The following is a 20,053-nucleotide window of genomic DNA, read 5'->3' on the forward strand; positions in this document are numbered from 1 at the left end:
CAACTGTGAGAAAACATCAGATTAGCGGCATTAAAAATGTTTTCATTTCATAGTTTTCAAACATCACTTTCTGGTGATGGGTTTTAAATGCATGTTTCGTTGCTTCAGAAATTAAACGTATGGTGTCCAAATGAGTGGACATTTTTGTAACTCCACGAAAAACCACTTTATCAAAAAATTTCAATTGCATTGTTTTTTTCATGCCTAAAGAGGAATAAAATCACTCAAGAAAAAAAAATATCGACTAAGATTCTCATAATTCATGGATGAAAGGGTTAAAAAAAAAAAAGCCCAATGTGATAGAAATAGTTTTTATGAACCCGTTTTTCATGGAGTTGCAAAAATGTCCACTCAGCTGCACACCATGCATTAAATTTTTGAAGCAAAGAAATGTATTTACCGATAAACTGTGTGAAATCTATGCAATGAAAACATTTTAATGCAGCTAATTTGATGTTTTCTCACATTCTAACATACACTAATACTAGTCATTACTCACTTCTTGGAGATAATATGCAAAAAAAAAAAACCAACCCACAAAAACCTGTTTATTACAGTTTAATAACAATAACAAGCAGTTGATTTACTCTCAAACATGTTAGTGCAGATCAGGTTTAACAAGAACAGCAAAGTTCAGGAACACACAAATCCACTATTTTTACAATCTAAAACTTTAAAACTCATTGACCTTGTGGAATTAAAAACTATTCAAATAATATATAAAGCAAAGAACAATGTACTACCGGGCAATATTCAACAAATGTTTAGTGAAAGAAAGGGAGGCTATTATTTACGGGGAAAATTAAATTTAAAGATTCATAAAGTACGCACTACATTAAAAAGTGTGGAGTAAAACTGTGGAACAAATTGTGTGTGGAGATAAAACAAATATCAAACATCATTCAGTTTAAAAAAAGATATAAAGAACTGATTCTTGAGAGGTACAGTATTTAATAATGACAATGAGGCTTGTTTGTGAATGATGTTGTACTGATAAATCTGCTGTGATTATTGAAGAGAACGTTTGATTTGTTGAGTCTGTTTGTATGACTGTACTGACATGAACATACTGTTGTGGATAATTCAGTTACTGCATTATGATTGTTGTATAAAGTTAATGATAAAGGTGTAAAAGCACTCAGGGGTAGGATTAAATAAGTTTATACTTCTTCCTACTCCTTTTCGACCATGCAAAATTCAGACTTGTATGTGCTTGGAGATAAATTCTGTCTATTTAAATGTTATTTTGTTTATGTCTTAATTTGCTTTGTTTTGTCTTATTTTCTTTGCATGTTCGAAAAAAAAAAAAAAAAAAGTTACAGTAACGGTATGAATTGCAGTGTATGGGATGGTGCATGTACTGCAAAAAATCTAAACCTTACCAAGTGTATTTTTCTCATTTCTAGTCAAACTATCTCATCACACTTAAAATAAGACACAATCACCATCAGAATAACATTTTTTTGGTTAATTCAAGCAAAAAAAAAAAAAAAACTGCCAAGGGAACAAGAGAAAATTGTCTTGGTAAGATTTCTTGAAATAAGAATTTGCAGATCTGTTATCTAAAAATAAGTTCTTATATCTCACTGAAAAGTTCCTCTTTAGGTGATTCTGTCTTATTTTAAGCGTGATAAGACATTTGGACTAGAAATGAGAAAAATACACTTGGTCAGAGTTAGATTTTTGTAGTGTGAGTGTCGACTGTGTTGGCTGATATGGAACTAAAACAACAAAATCCATGAATATACAAGAGAACAGCTGTCCACTGTAGTGACCACTATGCATGAAAGGGTTAAAGCCTCAAGGAATAAACACTCGCGAATAAAAATCTTGATTAAGGCTCTTATAATTCATGCATGAAAAGGTTAACAAACTATCCTGTTGCAAAAAATGTGAATAAACTGAACAAATATGAACAACCTGAAATGTCTTAAGAGAAGAAAATGCAGTTTGTTCATGTTATTCAGATTTTTAAGGAAACTTTGTAGATGTAAACATTATCCTAATGTAATTTTACTTTTTTCTCTGTCATTATTTCACTGGTCCGGCCCACTTGAGATCATATTAGGGTGAAAGTGGCCCCTAAACTGAAATGAGTTTGACACCCCTGTATTAGTGTATGTTAAAATGTGAGAAAACATCACATTAGCCGCATTAAAATGTCTTCATTTCATAGTTTTCACACAGTTTATCAGTAAATACGTTTCTTTGCTTCAAAAATTTAATGCATGGTGTGCAGCTGAGTGGACATTTTTGCAACTCCGTGAAAAATGGGTTCATAAAAACTATTTCTATCACACTGTTTTGTTTTTTTAATGCCTCAGGGAATAAAAATCTTGATTAAGGCTCTTATAATTCATGCATGAAAGGGTTAACAAACTATCCTGTTGCAAAAAATGTGAATAAACTGAACAACTATGAACAACCTGAAATGTCTTAAGAGAAGTAAATGCAGTTTTACCAATATTATACCTGATACTATATGTTTTGTGTATTTGTAATTGTAAGGTAAGTTGTAATGCACATGTGTAAATGATAAACTGAGGCAGAATATTGTTAAAATTGCATTTGTTTTTCTTAAGACATTTCAAGTTGTTCATGTTATTCAGATTTTTAAGGAAACTTTGTAGATGTAAACATTATCCTAATGTAATTTTACTTTTTTCTCTGTCATTATTTCACTGGTCCAGCCCACTTGAGATCATATTAGGGTGAAAGTGGCCCCTAAACTAAAATGAGTTTGACACCCCTGTATTAGTGTATGTTAAAATGTGAGAAAACATCAGATTAGCCGCATTAAAATGTCTTCATTTCATAGTTTTCACACAGTTTATCAGTAAATACGTTTCTTTGCTTCAAAAATTTAATGCATGGTGTGCAGCTGAGTGGACATTTTTGCAACTCCGTGAAAAATGGGTTCATAAAAACTATTTCAATCACATTGTTTTGTTTTTTTAATGCCTCGTGGAATAAAAATCTTGATTAAGGCTCTTATAATTCATGCATGAAAGGGTTAACAAACTATCCTTTTGCAAAAAATGTGAATAAACTGAACAAATATGAACAACCTGAAATGTCTTAAGAGAAGTAAATGCAGTTTTACCAATATTATACCTGATACTATATGTTTTGTGTATTTGTAATTGTAATGTAAGTCGTAACACACATGTGTAAATGATAAACTGAGGCAGAATATTGTTTTTCTTATGACATTTCAAGTTGTTCATGTTATTCAGATTTTTAAGGAAACTTTGTAGATGTAAACATGATCCTAATGTAATTTTACTTTTTTCACTGTTACTATTTCACTGGTCCGGCCCACTTGAGATCATATTAGGATGAAAGTGGCCCCTAAACTAAAATGAGTTTGACACCCCTGCTTTAGGGCATTTATTATGATTGGATACTTACAAAAGCCGGCCGCCCCCACTATATCTGTCTCATTCTAAAGGTCTGCTCCCGCATATTAAACAGCGTAGAGCGGTGCAGCAATCAAACGCAGGCAAATCTCTGTATTATCACCTCATTAAATAAACAAACAAACAAACAAGTATATAAATATGTAAACGGAGTTGCATTTGAGAGTGTAAGAGCAAACAGACTGAATACAGTGTGTCATTTTTTTGTTTTTTGGAAGGGGGGGGGTGAATGTTGTCACTGTGATGAAGACAGATGATGAGGCTGCATTGCTGTAAACGTGTGAGTCAGCCCTCCCCCTCAGACACACAAACACAAACAGGCCTGGAGGAGGTGGTGAGGAAGGGGGAGGAGGAGGAGGAAGAAGAAGAGGAGGCGGGACGGAAGGAGGGAGACAGTAGGGGAAAAAAAAAAAAAGCATGGGAACTGTCCCTGGTGCTGAAATCTGGATGTGCCTGCTTTCTAAACAGCTCAGTGCAAAGACAGTAATCCAAAATACAGGTGTTGTCTTTCAATGCCTGACCCAGATCTGCCACAATCTGCATCAGTAGTTTTAGAGTAACAGGTTTGTAATTGACCTGCTTTTTCAAGGGAAGCTAACATGGGGAAAAAAAAAAAAAAAACCTTTGGTAACACTTTATCATAAGTGCACACTATGAGGCATTAGTTAAGCATTAACAAATACTAAATTCATTGTTTATAAAGCATATTTCTAACATGAATGCTCATTAGTATACGGTTTATAAGCACAGTTATAAATGTTCGACTAATCATTCATAATACCGGGTTACAAAAAAATGTTTTTTGCAAGTCGTCTAGGTTTTTTCAACTGAATTAGGACCATTTTGCACCGCTAAATCCAAAAATTACATCTGTTTTTCTCAATCAGGTCAGGTTTTTTTGCTAATTTGATTTTGAAAAATTTGATCTTCTCACAAAATTGATTACATTTTTGTGACTTTATCAGTTGATTTTTTTATATAGTTCTCACCCAAAATATGTTTTAAGAGAAAAAAAAAAAAAAGTTCTAACAGGATGTATTTATTATTTATCATGTATTCACCGCAGATGTAGCAGAATACGTCAGGCTTATTTTTGCAAGATCTTCTAGTCGAAGCCATTTCATTCACCTGTAATATTAAAAAAACATTAATCATAAATTGGCAAAAGTCAAATCTTCAGAACTCGTTTATTGCAAGAAATATGAAAGAATTTTGTATCATATGATGTGAAAATGCCCATAAATGTAAGCAAAAATGTTAAAAAGCCAATATGTAGCATAGTTCAGAAAGTTGACCTGACTGAGCAAAATTCATGTAATTTTTTGGATTCAGCACACCAAAATTATCCTAAATCAGCTCAAAAAACTTAAACAATAAATTTGTTGTTGACCAGTGTAATCATAATCATTCATCATTCAATCATGCAGTTTATTTGATAATCCTATGTGCTTTGTCTTTCCTTTGTTAGAATAACTGAAACTTTTATGAGTCTTTAGGCATTGCCAACCTTTAAATCTCATTTGTAAATGCTTTATATGGCATAAATCAGGGGTGTCAAACTCATTTCGGTTCAGCTAACTTTGATCTGAAGTGGTCTGAACCAGTAAAATAATAACATAATAATATATAAATAATGTCAACCCCAAAATTTCCTCTACGTTTTAGAGTGAAAAAAGTCGACATTACATTATGAAAATGTTTACATCTGCAAACAATCCTTTCAAACATTGTGAATAACATGAACAAACTGAAAAAATAAGTGTAATTTTAACAATATCATGCTTCATTTGATCATTTACACATGTACATTATATGTAACTTACAGATCACAGTAAGTCTACAAATAGACAAAATATTTAGTAACAGGTGAAATATTGTTAAAATTGCGCTGACTTCTCTTAAAACATTTCAGGTCGTTCACATTTTTTTGCAAAATTATACTTTGTTTTAGTGTGAATACATGAAAATAACTACATTAACAAAGAGAAAAAATTGGAGTTATGAGTATTTATAGGTTATTGGGTAGTATTTTACTGATCTGACCCATTTGAGGTTGAATTGGTTCGAATGAGGAACCTGAAATAAAAGGATTGTTAATATCTTAGTGGAATTTTTGCATTTCACAAATTCATCCCCCGGGCCGGAGTGGACCCTTTGGCGGGCCAGATTTGGCCGCATGTTTGACACATGTGGCATAGATAGTCCACACTTTAGATGAGCTTACACCATATACTTAATTAATGAGTAGTAAGTGCTTTATAACTACCTGAAATAATGAATTTCTGTATTAAAAACAGTTTATAAGACATCTATGAAAAAATAAATGTGAGTTACTATAAAATACCCACTAACATATTCACTCACCATTAGTACATGTCTGAATAGTGTACGTGCGAGCATAAATGCACATCATAACTGGTTTGTAAGTGATGCAATACGATTTTTTTAAACGCTGAATCCATAATTTATAAAGTATGAAAATACAATCATTAAGCACAATGTAGATGAGCTGACGAATGATGAGTAAAACCATTATAACTGTGCTTATAAACCATATATTAATGAGTATCCATGTCAGAAATATGCTTTAGAAATGATGAATTCAGTATTTGTTAATGCTTCATAGTGTGTACTTATTATACAGGGTGGGGAAGCAAAATTTACAATATTTTGAGGCAGGGATTGAAAGACAGTGTATGACCAATTAGTTTATTGAAAGTCATGAGAATTTATTTGCCACAAGAAAATTGACATAATAGAAAATGTTTTTATTCTATGTGTCCTCCTTCTTTCTCAATAACTGCCTTCACACGCTTCCTGAAACTTGTGCAAGTGTTCCTCAAATATTGGGGTGACAACTTCTCCCATTCTTCTTTAATAGTATCTTCCAGACTTTCTCGTAATAGTTTTGCTCACAGTCATTCTCTTCTTTCCATTATAAACAGTCTTTATGGACACTCCAACTGTTTTTGAAATCTCCTTCGGTGTGACGAGTGCATTCAGCAAATCACACACTCTTTGACGTTTGTTTTCCTGATTACTCATATGGGCAAAAGTTTCTGAAAAGGTATGGATAATAGTGTTAGGTATGATTATGACATCAATATATGTTTGGTTTCAAAACAATTGACGTAGTGCCTGCTGAGAAAAAACAACTGAATGTTCATTGTAAATTTTGCTTCCCCACCCTGTAAAGCACAGGTGTCAAACATGCGGCCCGGGGGCCAAATCCGGCCCACCAAAGGGTCCAGTCTGGCCCTTGGGAGGAATTTGTGAAATGCAAAAAATTACACTAAGATGTTAACAATCATTTTAGTTCAGGTTCCACATTCAGACTAATTCAATCTCAGGTAAGTCATAATAATGTATAAATACTCACAACTCCAAATGTTTTTCTTTGTAAATGTAAATTTTTTTTGTATTAACACTAAAACAAAGTATAATATTGCAAAAATATCTGAATAACCTGACCAAATATGAACAACCTGAAATGTTTTAAGAGAAGTAGGTGCAATTTTAATAATATTCCACCTGTTACAAAATGTTTTGTGTGCTTGTAGATCCACTGTGATCTGTAAGTGGTAATGCACTGTATATGTGTATGATAAAAAAAAACTGAAGCATAATATTGTTAAAATTACATTTTTTTTTTCCAGTTTGTTCATATTATTCACATTGTTTGAGAGGATAGTTTGTAAATGCAAACATCTTCATAATGTAATTTTACTTTTTCACTCTAAAACATGGAGAAAAGTTTGGAATTGACATTATTTATATATTATTATGTTATTATTTTACTGGTTCAGCCCACTTCAGATCAAATTTAGCTCAATGTGGCCCCTGAACTAAAATGAGTTTGACACCTGTACTGTAAAGTGTTCCAAACCTTTTCTTACACCGACCATTTTTACAAATTCACAACAGGGAGGGAGTCTAATACCAGCCCAAACAAACACATATAAGACACTGTTGAGGTGTTTTCCACACACGTCCTGTCCCAAACTCAACAATTTGGCATTCTGATCACAAAGCCAGGGGAGGGAGATTCTCCACCATGTAATTTTTTTTTTTTTTTCCTGAGCCAAGTCAAAAAAGCTTCTCATTAAAGAACTTTTTATATCCCAAACCTGAGTCCCCAGGGACAATTGTATTGGGCTGTCATGCTATTTGTAGACTAATCATACACACACACACACTTCATAAGAGCTGAATGTGAAAGAGTGTGGATCAACAGGAATTTGATATTGCATTGCGCCTTTCAGGCAACCCCCCCCTCCCCTCACCCCTCCTCACCCTCCCATTCTTTGAAATGATTTCGTTGCATTATTCATCTTTCAAAGCTGTCATGCTTTGTGGCTAACCCTCTGTCAGTTTGCTCAACATCTGTGATGATCTATGAGCATTCTTACACTGTATATATCACACACAGATGATCTAATGAGGAATTCAGCTGCTTCATTTTACAACAGCGAAGATGGTACAGCTCTATTAGGTACTGGTTTTTAACTGATCATATCAGAGAGTATAAACATTCTACTACTTCACGCTCACATATTGTCCCTTGCCCACACTTCTCCAACGTCATCATTGGCAACTGAAAAAAAAAATCCTGTTGTTTTTACGGAAAAAACTGGCAGCTGTGGTTCCCAGAACAATACCGTAAAAAACACATCCAACTGTAAACATATTTGCAGAGTAACATGTAGATTGAACATTTAAAACATGGAGATTTAACACTGGATTTAAATGGTCTGCACTTATTTAGCACATTTTCTACACCTTCATGGTGTCCAAAGCACTTTCCAAAACCACCAGGTCCAACTGGGAGCAATTTAGGGTTCAGTGTCTTCCATGAACACTTGGACATATGGACAGTCGAAGCCAGGATTCGAACCACCAACCCTTTGGTTACTGGACAAGCCACTCTACCAACTCTACCAACCCATTCATTTATAAATTTAAGATGTTACATTGTTAAATGTTGACTTTTTTAGAACTTTTTTATGTAAATGTTTATGTATGTATGTGTTGCAATTTAAACGGCACCGTATTGTATTTCAATTTACAGTTTTATTTTCTAAAAACAATAGAAATCCATCATTTCTACATACAAATCTGGTTTTGTTCACATACTCTTCCTGTAAAAACTACAGCTATATTTGATTCAATTAACACAAAAATCTTTTCAAATAAACAACTTTGCTTTTTTTTATGTTGCAGTTTTACAACTTTTTGGTGTTAACGCTACAGTCACTTTTTACAGTGTACTTAGCAACTTGTTAACCTCATTTCTCCTTAACATGGAAAAGCAAGAGGTTCCATGACATTGCAGGGGTTTCATTGAATTACAAAGGAAAGATCCAAGTCCAGTGGGAGGTCTTTTACTTCTAAATACTGTAATTTCAAACTGTTCCACTTGCAAGCCAAGCAGTAGTAGGTGATTCCTCTCAGTTTGACGTGGAAAAAAAATGGACTGCACTTATTTAGCGCGTTTTCTACACCTTCATGGTGTCCAAAGCACTTTCCAAAACCACCAGGTCCAACTGGGAGCAATTTAGGGTTCAGTGTCTTCCATGGACACTTTGACATATGGACAGTCGAAGCCAGGATTCGAACCACCAACCCTTTGGTTACTGGACAAGCCACTCTACCAACTCTACCAACCCATTCATTTATAAATTTAAGATGTTACATTGTTAAATGTTGACTTTTTTAGAACTTTTTTATGTATATATAAAAAAGCAAATATGCCGTTATTTCAACATTATGGTCTTGCAATTTAAACGGCACCGTATTGTATTTCAATTTACAGTTTTATTTTCTAAAAACAATAGAAATACATCATTTCTACATACAAATCTGGTTTTGTTCACATACTCTTCCTGTAAAAACTACAGCTATATTTGATTCAATCGTTAACACAAAAATCTTTTCAAATCAACAACTTCGCATTTTTTTTTTATGTTGCAATTTTACAACTTTTTGGTGTCAATTCTACAGTCACTTTTTACAGTGTACTTAGCAACTTGTTAACCTCAGTTCTCCTTAACATGGAAAAGCAAGAGGTTCCATGACATTGCAGGGGTTTCATTGAATTACAAAGGAAAGATCCAAGTCCAGTGGGAGGTCTTTTACTTCTAAATACTGTAAATTCAAACTGTTCCACTTGCCAGCCAAGCAGTAGTAGGTGATTCCTCTCAGTTTGATGTGGAAAAAAAATGGACTGCACTTATTTAGCACATTTTCTCCACCTTCATGGTGTCCAAAGCACTTTCCAAAACCACCAGGTCTAACTGGGAACAGTTTAGGGGTCAGTGTCTTCCATGGACACTTTGACATATGGACAGTCGGAGCCAGGATTCGAACCACCAACCCTTTGGTTATTGGATGAGCCACTCTACCAACTCTACCAACTCATTCATTTACAAGTTTAAAATGTTACATTGTTAAATGTTGACTTTTTTTAGAACTTTATATATATATATATATATATATATATATATATATATATATATATATATATATATATATATATATAAAGCAAATATGCCGTTATTTCAACATTATGGTCTTGCAATTTAAACGGCACCGTATTGAATTTAAATTTACAGTTTTATTTTCTAAAAACAATAGAAATACATCATTTCTACATACATTTCTGGTTTTGTTCACATACTCTTCCTGTAAAAACTACAGCTATATTTGATTCAATCGTTAACACAAAAATCTTTTCAAATCAACAACTTTGCATTGTATTGTCACTTACAGCTTTTTTATGTTGCAATTTTACAACTTTTTGGTGTTAACTCTACAGTCACTTTTTACAGTGTACTTAGCAACTTGTTAACCTCATTTCTCCTTAACATGGAAAAGCAAGAGGTTCCATGACATTGCAGGGGTTTCATTGAATTACAAAGGAAAGATCCAAGTCCAGTGGGAGGTCTTTTACTTCTAAATACTGTAAATTCAAACTGTTCCACTTGCCAGCCAAGCAGTAATAGGTGATTCCTCTCAGTTTGACGTGCAAAAAAAATATTATGCAACAGGTCTAGTACTTGCAGAAGCCAACCCCCCCTAAAGCTAAGAGGTCATTGTTGCAATGTATAGTATTTAAGAGGAAAATGATGTCACAAGTCCGTAAATAAAAGGGTCCTTTTGTCGGGCACTGCAGAGACCAGGCGGGTGTGGTGACTGCATTAGCAGACGCGCAATCCCCGGCGCAAAAACCCTTCTCGCATAGAAGACCGTCAATGTGGACAAGCCTGTAAACGGCTTTCCACCATTTCTGTGACTTGGCGAACGTGCCTTGAAGTTGCAATCACCTATGTGTTTTGCACGATTTTTTTTTTTTTTATCTCTACACATTTGCAAGAGCTCGGTTTATTCCGACATCCACTGTGTGTACTCATTGACGGTGCGCCTCCCCAAAGCCTGTGTTTGATAGAAAAAAATACATGCACAATGACAATCTGACATCTGCTCTCCATCTGACAACAGCTTAGTATTCTCCACAGACACCCCCCCCCACCCCCCCATCACCACTCTCTCCCCTCTGAGCATCCTATGGCGTTTTTTGAAAGCCGTTTCCCCTTCTTGTACCCCACTCTGTCTCATTCCTATGCGGCTTTTTTTTTTTTTTTTTTTTATGCCTCTTTCCACCGACCCATCTTATTTCCACACACACAATCAACAACGAAATTTCATCCTAAAAAAAAAAAAGAAAAATGCAACTCGACATCTCCAAGCACAAACACTTTTTCATGCTCTACTGAGAACTGACCTCCCAGTCTAACGAATCCCACTCTTCGGTAAACATCCGGAGGATTTCTTTTTCATCCAAAAAAGCTGGACCAGTGCGCAAGCGGCTTCTATGGAGCGACTGGGCGATGCGATGCCATTGCGCTTTTGGTTATTATCCTCGTCAAATCAATTTTGAACTGGGGGGGAAACGTCGTCGTCAGGGGGGAGAAGAAGGCATCTCGGCAGGCGTCGACACCAACTTAAGCAGACAGAAGATGAACGATGCTATGCTTTACAGTCCAACATTTTTTTTTTTTTTTGCTCGGTGGATGGTTGCAACCAATTAGTAGCCTACACCACTTGCGCTCGGAGGCGAATAGCTCCTGACAAGGCGCTCCTTCTCTTGAGCATCGCTTCTATTTCAGCTGCTGTGCTGCTTTTTTGGAAAAAAAAAAAAAAAAAAAAAAAGGTGGCAGACTATACAACACACGCAACTTCTCATTTCCAGGATATAAGATGGAATTTAACGTAGCGCACACTCCAAAGCCAATAAATCCCCGTAGCGCATTTGACAAATCCTTTTCCCTTCTGCACCAAGAGCAACAATAAGGAAGCTTTTAAAGGTCCCTCTTAAAACACGTGACTCCATCTATTCCTTAGTGAGAAAAAAAAAAAAAAAAAAAAAAGATGCATTTGATCCATAATAGACCCTATAAGCAGTAGAAGAGCCACGTTCTATACATGTGTGGTGTGGAGGGGGGGCGCATGGATGTGCTGAAATGAATGACAGTGTATATGGCACCACACAGCCACACAGCAGTAGACTCTTACTCACCATTAGCACAGCAAAGTTATTATGATGGGTGCAATGAATAGTGGTCGTGTTGCCCCCGGAGCCTGTTATGTGGCAGCCCTCTGCCCTCCAGCCGCCGTGTCCATCCAGCAGGTCAAAATCCCAATAGGCTGCGGTGGGGTCTACACCCAGTGCGAAGTGCCTGAGAGCGATAGTAACGGAGTGCACGGCGCTCCCGAGGCTGCACCCATCTGTAAGGAAAGGAGAAAAAAAAAAAAAAAAAAAAAGCAACACATTCAATTAAGGAAACCAAGTGGAAAGTCTGTGAGTGCTGCTAAAAAAAACGGGGGGGAAAAAAAAAGAGAAGAAGAAGAAGCGTGGACATGTGCGCGCACATACAAAGTGCGCACCATGCACGCAGACAGACGCACGCATTATCAAGTGTTAGACTGTTACCGCAGTTAACACACTCCAGTGTTAAGTGTTAGGAATAAACTTTAATGTCACGTTTACACATCAGATATAAGGAGTATTCGTGTGTTATGTTTTTTTTTGTTTTGTTTTTTTTTTTTTCTCAAGGTGGAATAAACGCAGCGGTGTGCATCCATGCGGTGGTTTTTATTTGGAACTGAAAACACAATAAACAGTTCGAAATCCAAGAAGAACACAGCAGTGCTTGTGATTTATTTCAGCTTAAGGCTCAGCATGGCTGTTAAGCTTGTGTGTCAACATGTTGCGCAGAAAACAGACAGACTGTGTGTATATGTGTGTGTGTATATGTGTGTGTATATGCATGTAGTCCGATTCGTCAATATACAGTACCAGCGTTGACATCACAGGCATGATGATAAAAATGGGTTTCCTTCTTACCTAATTTGGTGAAAGCAACTGGTGTTGAAACGCTCCTACGCTTTCCATCATCGGCGAGATTTGACGAATTCCCCGTGCAAGGAAAGAGTTTCCCATTGCGAAACACAATAAACTGCAGCTTGCAAGTGGAGTTATCAACAGATTGCAACGCAGAGGAGGAGATAGGCGTACCAGCCAGCGGTAAATGGATTGAGGCGACTGCCACTGAGTTCTGCGGATGGAACACACACACAAGAAGAAAAAAAAAAAAAAAAAAAAAAAAAAAAAGAAGAAGAAGAGGAGAAAATAAAAATTAAATAATGTCTCCGAGATGCGCAGGAATACAAAAAAAAAAAAAAAAAAAAAAAAAAAAAAAAAAAAAAAGCAATAACTCCCAGTGAAAAAGACAGACAAATTGCTTTCCTCTCCAAAGAATGGAGGCGACCATAGACCACAAGTGACCAAGGGAATGAGAATCACGTTTGAAGCGCTCTAGTGCGCCTATTTGGTCAGGCTCCCTGCCGCAGAGGTGGAAATGGTTCTTACCATTTCAGCTTGAGGGCACATCAACACTGCAGCTTGATTTAAAGAGACAACCGGTCTGACTTTATCTTCTTTTCACCGACTATAAACACCGGAGAACCCCCCCTCCCCAAAAAAAAAAAAAAAAAACATCCCTGGCAAGTTTTTTTTTTTTTTTTTTTGGGGGGGGGGGGAGGGAGAAGCAAAGGTTTTGTAGGTAGTTGGGCATGCCATGATGTAAGCACTCCATCTGTGAAACTGATCTTGTACATGTATTTATTATTATTCTTACTTAAAGCAAAAAAAAAAAAACAATCCCAGATGCAGCTACAGCCAAAAAAAATCCACTCCACACACTCTCTGCAGCTTAAAAAAAATCTACATAATAAAGAAATAACTATACATTATCAGTCTGAACACTCTGCTTGTCCCGTCCCAAGAAAAATCTGTGTTAAAAAAAGCAGAATCCAAGCCTTTATGATGACAGCTGCAGGAACTTTGCCACAGCTCCACAGGAGGGTTTAGTGAATTTGACGCCCCTGGTGGACAGAAATGTTGCTCAAGGTTGTATGGACCAGAGAGCGACTGCACTTAGGGTAGTCCAGGGTGCACTTAACCCTGCAAAAAGATCAAGTTTAATAATAAAAAAAGCCTTCCGAAGTGTAACGTCAGCACATAAAGACCCACATGTGTAGGTATATACGCTCGACTGCCTGCACCACAGCTTTCACGTCTTCAATATTTCACGACAGAAAACGGGACGTTCTTGAAGGCAAATACACATGTTGCATGGAATGAAAGGCTTCCCCATATACACCAGATATAATTTATTTAGAAAAAAAACCTTAATCTCTCAGTCAGTGACCTTCATCGGCATATGAAACACTTCAGTAGACAGAGGAGACTAATATCCTTTTACGGCTATTTTATTAAAAAGCAATTAAACAGCTATTTTGAACACAACTTCACACTGAACAGATTTCTTGGGACAGGAGAAAAAAAAAAAAAAAAAAAAAATGGAAGGTACCCACATATTTATCCAGTTAAGTGGCCCACTCTAGAGTATTACTAATGGAGAATGATGCTAATGACAAGGCTGATGATACGTGTTCATAATAAAGATAATGACGGCGTGGTGCGGGCTCTGCTTCCAAATGAAGTCTGTTTTGTTCAGCCTTCAATCATGTCACCCTCCAGTGTGAGAGGATCAGCACTTTGAGCCTAAAGGGGAGGGAAGCTTCCTCCCCAAGATGAATGCAGATGCCCATAAAGTGCCCTTACAGTTAAACGGGGAGCTGCTTAGTCAGACCTTCAGTCCAGTCAATGTCAAAGGAGAAAGATGGGCGAATTTCTTAATCAAGTTAAACAAGAGCTTCCTTGTCCATTCTTATGTCTCCTACGCTGGCTACATTGCAGCTCATTTAACGGCGTAAAATATTGCTGTTGGATGTTTGTGGTAACAACAGTGTGGTGTCAGAAACCAGTATTTTAATCAAAAGTATTCCATTTGTTTTCACGAGTATTTTTTTATTTTTTTTTTTCAAATATTTTATTTTGGTTTTCAAATTTTCATTTTCCAAATAAAGAAAAAGAACAATGGAACAAACAAATGTGACAAATACTGCCCCCCTCCCCTGCTCACTCAAAGAACAAAAAAAACAAAAAACAAAAAAGGGAGACTCCTGCTCTTACTTTTTGTTCAAAAGGACACATGGCACGACACAATAAGACCAGTTAAGTTACAATTGCACCTACATAGTCTAAGTAAGGTTGCCAAATTCTAACAAAAGTTTTATATGACTTTCTTTGGCTATATATTATTTTTTCTAAAGGGACACAACTGTTCATCTCTGTGTACCATTTGGTTAAAGGAATGGGAGAATCAGACTTCCATGTAACAGCAATAATTTTTCTAGCTACTGCCAAGGCTATTTCGAGGAATTTTGTTTGATATTTGTTTAGTGGTTCATTAATCTTCATAAAATTGCCAATTAGACAGATTTCAGGATCCATGTATTCACGAGTATTTAACCCTATAAACCACAGGTGTCAAACATGCGGCCCAGGGGCCAAATCCGGCCCGCCAAAGGGTCCAATCCGGTCCGTAGGATGAATTTGTGAAATGCAAAAATTACACTGAAGATATTAACAATCCTTTTAGTTCAGGTTCCACATTCAGACCAATTCAATCTCAAGTGGGCGGGACCAGTAAAATACTATCATAATAACATATAAATAATGAAAACTCCAAATTTTTCTCTTTGTAATTACCTCTGCCAAGGAGGTTATGTTTTTGCCAGGGTTTGTTTGTCTGTTTGTTTGTCTGTCCGTTAGTGTGCAACATAACTCAAAAAATTATGGACAGATTTGGATGAAATTTTCAGGGTTTGTTGGAAATGGGATAAGGAAGAAATGATTAACTTTTGGGGGTGATCCGGAAGAAAGCCTGGGTTCTGGATCACTTTAAAATTTTCGTTAACATTGTGGTAAATGGGGCCAAAATTTTCGTTTCCCAATATCTCGCTTAATTATTGACCAAAACTCATGAAATTTAACTCAGGAATTGACAATGGGGTCCTCTATCACATTTCAAAGGCTGATCCGGATCTGATCCAGAAGGCGGATTTTATCTTAATTTATATAAAAAATGGGGGTGCCCTTACTTTTTGGCCTACTGTGCCTTTAATATTAAAGGTAGAAATTTCTGACAAGCGCCATCGTGTAGCTCAGTCAGTTCTGCATCGGGAGTATGCCACCGGATTTCATGTAGCTTTAATACTTAAGGAGCTAGATCCAGAAGAAAACCGCCATTACGAGAAATGGGATTTTCATGAATAACTACTGAACTAATAAGGATATAATTATGAATCCAGTTGCTAAAGGTATGTTTTCATGGTCAAGGAATCTTAAAATATACGTAAAATAAATATGGGACTAATATTTATGGTGGAAATCACAATATGGGGGAATTGTGCAAATCTCATGCAATTTGACTCAGGGATTTACAATGGGGTGTTCTATCAAATGGCAAAGACTGATCCGGATCTGATCCAGATTGCGGATTTTATCACAATTTATATAAGTGTTCTATCAAATCGCAAAGACTGATCCGGATCTTTTTAAAAAATAAATGTAGGATTTGTATCACGATTATGTGGGGAATTTTTGCGCTTGGCGGAGGTCTGCGCTCTCCGAGGGCTTTTCTAGTTGTAAAAATTTTCATGTATTTACACTAAAACAAAGTATAATTTTGCAAAAAAAAAAAAAGAATAACCTGAAATGTCTTAAGAGAAGTAAGAACAGTTTTAACAATATTCTGCCTGTTACTCAATGTTTTGTATGTTTTTAGATCCACTGTGATCTGTAAGTTATAATGTACATGTACTGAGGCAGAATATTGTTAAAATTACACTTATTTTTTCAGTTTGTTCATGTTATCTACATCTTTTGAAATGATAGTTTGTAGACGTAAACCTTTTCATAATGTAAATTTACTTTTTTTCTCTAAAATATAGAGAAAAGTTTGGAGTTGACATTATTGATATATTATTATGTTATTATTTTACTGGTTCGGCCCACTGCAGATCAAATTTAGCTGAATCTGGCCCCTGAACTAAAATGAGTTTGACACCCCTGCTATAAACAGTAGACATCAGTTGATCCAATTTCAGACTGTCCACCTTCTCCACCACTCCAAAGTCAGACTGAACAAGATTTATTCCTCATATCTCCCCGATGTGTGACAAGTGTAAAATGTTAGAAGGTACCTTGTCTCATTCCTTTTGGTTCTGGTCCTCACTCCGTGCGTTTACATGACAACTTTTATTCCTGGTTTAATCTGAATAAACTTTAGATCCTATTTCAGATGACCATGTAAACACCTTATGCCAGTTGAAAAGGAATAGATCGGAATAAATTTAAATTTCGAATAAAGTCACAGGTTTAATCCCCTTTTAATTCCGAACTAAATTATTCCTGGGACATGTAAACCCTTTATTCCGTTTGGACTTTATTCCTTCCATTCTGCACATGCTCGTTGTCTTGTCCTGTCGCGATGACGCACACATTCTGCGCTGGCGGAAGAATATGCAATGCAGTCTAGTCAACCCAAACCGTTCCAGTGGGCTATTCTGATGGGATCTACCAGCCTGGAAAACCCTGAAGGAAGAGTTCACCACCTGTTTTTTATTAATTCATTTGTCATGCACTAATGAGTTCCATAAGTGGGCAAATCAGTTTGCACTGCAGTGCACCGATTGCCTTGATCTCGCAGCCCTTCTGTTAGCTTAGCTTAGCCTAGCTTAGCATAATCACTTCATTCCTCTGGTCAGACGTAGCGATGAAACGGAGAAGTTTTAAGCTTAACTTAACACTCATTTTGCGTGTCATGCACAAACCCTCATCATGGAAAACTTACAAAGAAATGCATATTTTGCAGCTTTTAAGTTAAAAGCAATTGATGTGTCTAAGAAGGAAATAGAGCTGCAGCACGGAAGTGCCATTGAGCAACAATGGAGGAGAGATGTAGAAGGTGTGTGACGGAGAATTTGAGGCTGTTCAACTGAAGAACACTGAAGAAGACGACTGCAGTGGTTTCAATGCGCAGAAGGAAGATGAAGATAGAGATCAATGACTTCTCTGGGTTTTGGAACCAGCTGTGTTCCTGCCGTTTTACTGCTGTGTTACAGGCACTGTTTGGAAAAAAGCAGTTAAGGTATGGAAATAAATATTTAAATAATCATTCTGTTTACCATCTTTCTGTGTAAATATCTCATGTCACAACGTGTGGTTCTCCAGGGCGTATAAAAGACCCCTTCAGCCTGAACCAGGACTTGCTTTTTTTGGCTGTTCTCAGACTGTCGGGAATACAGGGTGGGGAAGCAAAATTTACAATATTTTGAGGCAGGGATTGAAAGACAGTGTATGACCAATTAGTTTATTGAAAGTCATGAGAATTTATTTGCCACAAGAAAATTGACATAATAGAAAATGTTTTTATTCTATGTGTCCTCCTTCTTTCTCAATAACTGCCTTCACACGCTTCCTGAAACTTGCGCAAGTGTTCCTCAAATATTCGGGTGACAACTTCTCCCATTCTTCTTCAATAGTATCTTCCAGACTTTCTCGTAATAGTTTTGCTCATGGTCATTCTCTTCTTTCCATTATAAACAGTCTTTATGGACACTCCAACTATTTTTGAAATCTCCTTTGGTGTGACGAGTGCATTCAGCAAATCACACACTCTTTGACGTTTGCTTTCCTGATTACTCATATGGGCAAAAGTTTCTGAAAAGGTATGGATAATAGTGTTAGGTATGATTATGATATCAATATATGTTTGATTTCAAAACAATTGACGTAGTGCCTGCTGAGAAAAAACAACTAAATGTTCACTGTAAATTTTGCTTCCCCACCCTGTATACCTGCAACATTACAGTGTCCACTGGAACTTGGAATGATAGTCGCTAAGAGATTGATATTAAAAGAATGGAAGTCTCCAAACCCTCCATCTTTTCAAATGTGGGTCAATAATATGTTGTCATTAATACAGATGGAAAAGCTCAGGTCTTTGAGGACCTGTTCTGTGAACACTTTTTCAAACACTTGGACTCCGTTTCTTGCATACTTGGAGGAAGCTGGATTGGACTAGAGAGTATATCTGTGAACCAGTGACCATCTTCAGCCTCTGCCCCTCTTTCTTTCTTTCTTTCTTTGAACAAGGACTGTCTGGTTAGTTAGTTGATTGGTCGTGCACACATCTAAGCCTTTGTGGGGGGGGGTTTGCGTTTTTTTTTTTTTTTGTGTATGTTTTTTATAATTGAAAACTGAAAAATAAAATATTATTAAAAAAGTATTTAACCTGTATTCATTTGCATGCCAGAAGTTATTCTCAGTGTAATGTGTATTTGGAAAAAAGCAGTGAATGTATGGAAATAAATATTTAAATAATTCTGTTTACCATCTTTCTGTGTAAATATCTCATGTCACGTGGACATCTGCAGCTAAGAGTCAGGTACGACTTAAAGTCGGCCGCGGTTTATAGTCAGGTGCGGCTTATATTCCAGTGCGCCTTGTAGCCTAGAAAGTACAGTATATATGCTGGGCGACACGGTGGTGCAGTGGTTAGCACTCATGCCTCACAGCAAGAAGGTCCTGGGTTTAATTCCAACACCAGTCCATGGGGGTGGGACCTTTCTTTGTGGAGTTTGCATGTTCTCCCCATGTCTGCGTGGGTTCTCTCCAGGTACTCCAGCTCCTCCCACCATCCAAAGACTGATATGTTAACTGGGTAATCTAAATTGCCCATAGGTGTTATTGTTTGTCTCTATATATTCAGCCCTGTGATGCATTGGTGACTTGTCCAGGGTGTACCCCGCCTTCACCCCTATGGAGCTGGGATAGGCTCCAGCGACCCTAGTGAGGATAAAGCGGGTTCAGAAATCTCAATCTAGATAGAGACCAGTAAAAATGTACCCTATCATGGACAAAGCCAAGAAAACAGGCTCTAACGTGACTAGAATAATGTTCTAAATGTAGTAAAAAGGGAAGGTCTAGAGCTAAAACCCAACCTGTTTGTTGGGCAAATAAAAATGATCTCCCAGAGTGAGAAAGTCAGTTATTTCTGCAGATATCAACTCAGTGTTTATTTTGTGTAGGAATAAACACTTTATGCAGCTCGAATTCTGCTCGATCTCCGACTTTGACTATTTCAGCACATTACAGTTATTAT

The 20,053-nt window shown here is 36.6% G+C and overlaps 1 protein-coding gene across 2 annotated transcripts in view; it reads right to left on the reverse strand.

Annotated features, from left to right (window-relative positions):
- adgra1b (adhesion G protein-coupled receptor A1b) overlaps positions 1-20,053 on the reverse strand; it is a 667,465-nt gene that overhangs the window by 190,329 nt on the left and 457,083 nt on the right. For both annotated transcript variants that reach the window (XM_030155759.1, XM_030155758.1), the window contains exons 13-14: positions 12,823-13,033; positions 11,995-12,203 (exon numbers count right to left, since the gene is read on the reverse strand). In XM_030155759.1, the coding sequence (XP_030011619.1) occupies positions 11,995-12,203; positions 12,823-13,033 (420 nt within the window). The remainder of the gene's footprint in view (positions 1-11,994; positions 12,204-12,822; positions 13,034-20,053) is intronic.

Source organism: Sphaeramia orbicularis, chromosome 15, assembly GCF_902148855.1.
Source record: "Sphaeramia orbicularis chromosome 15, fSphaOr1.1, whole genome shotgun sequence".
Classification (NCBI taxonomy): Eukaryota; Metazoa; Chordata; class Actinopteri; order Kurtiformes; family Apogonidae; genus Sphaeramia; species Sphaeramia orbicularis.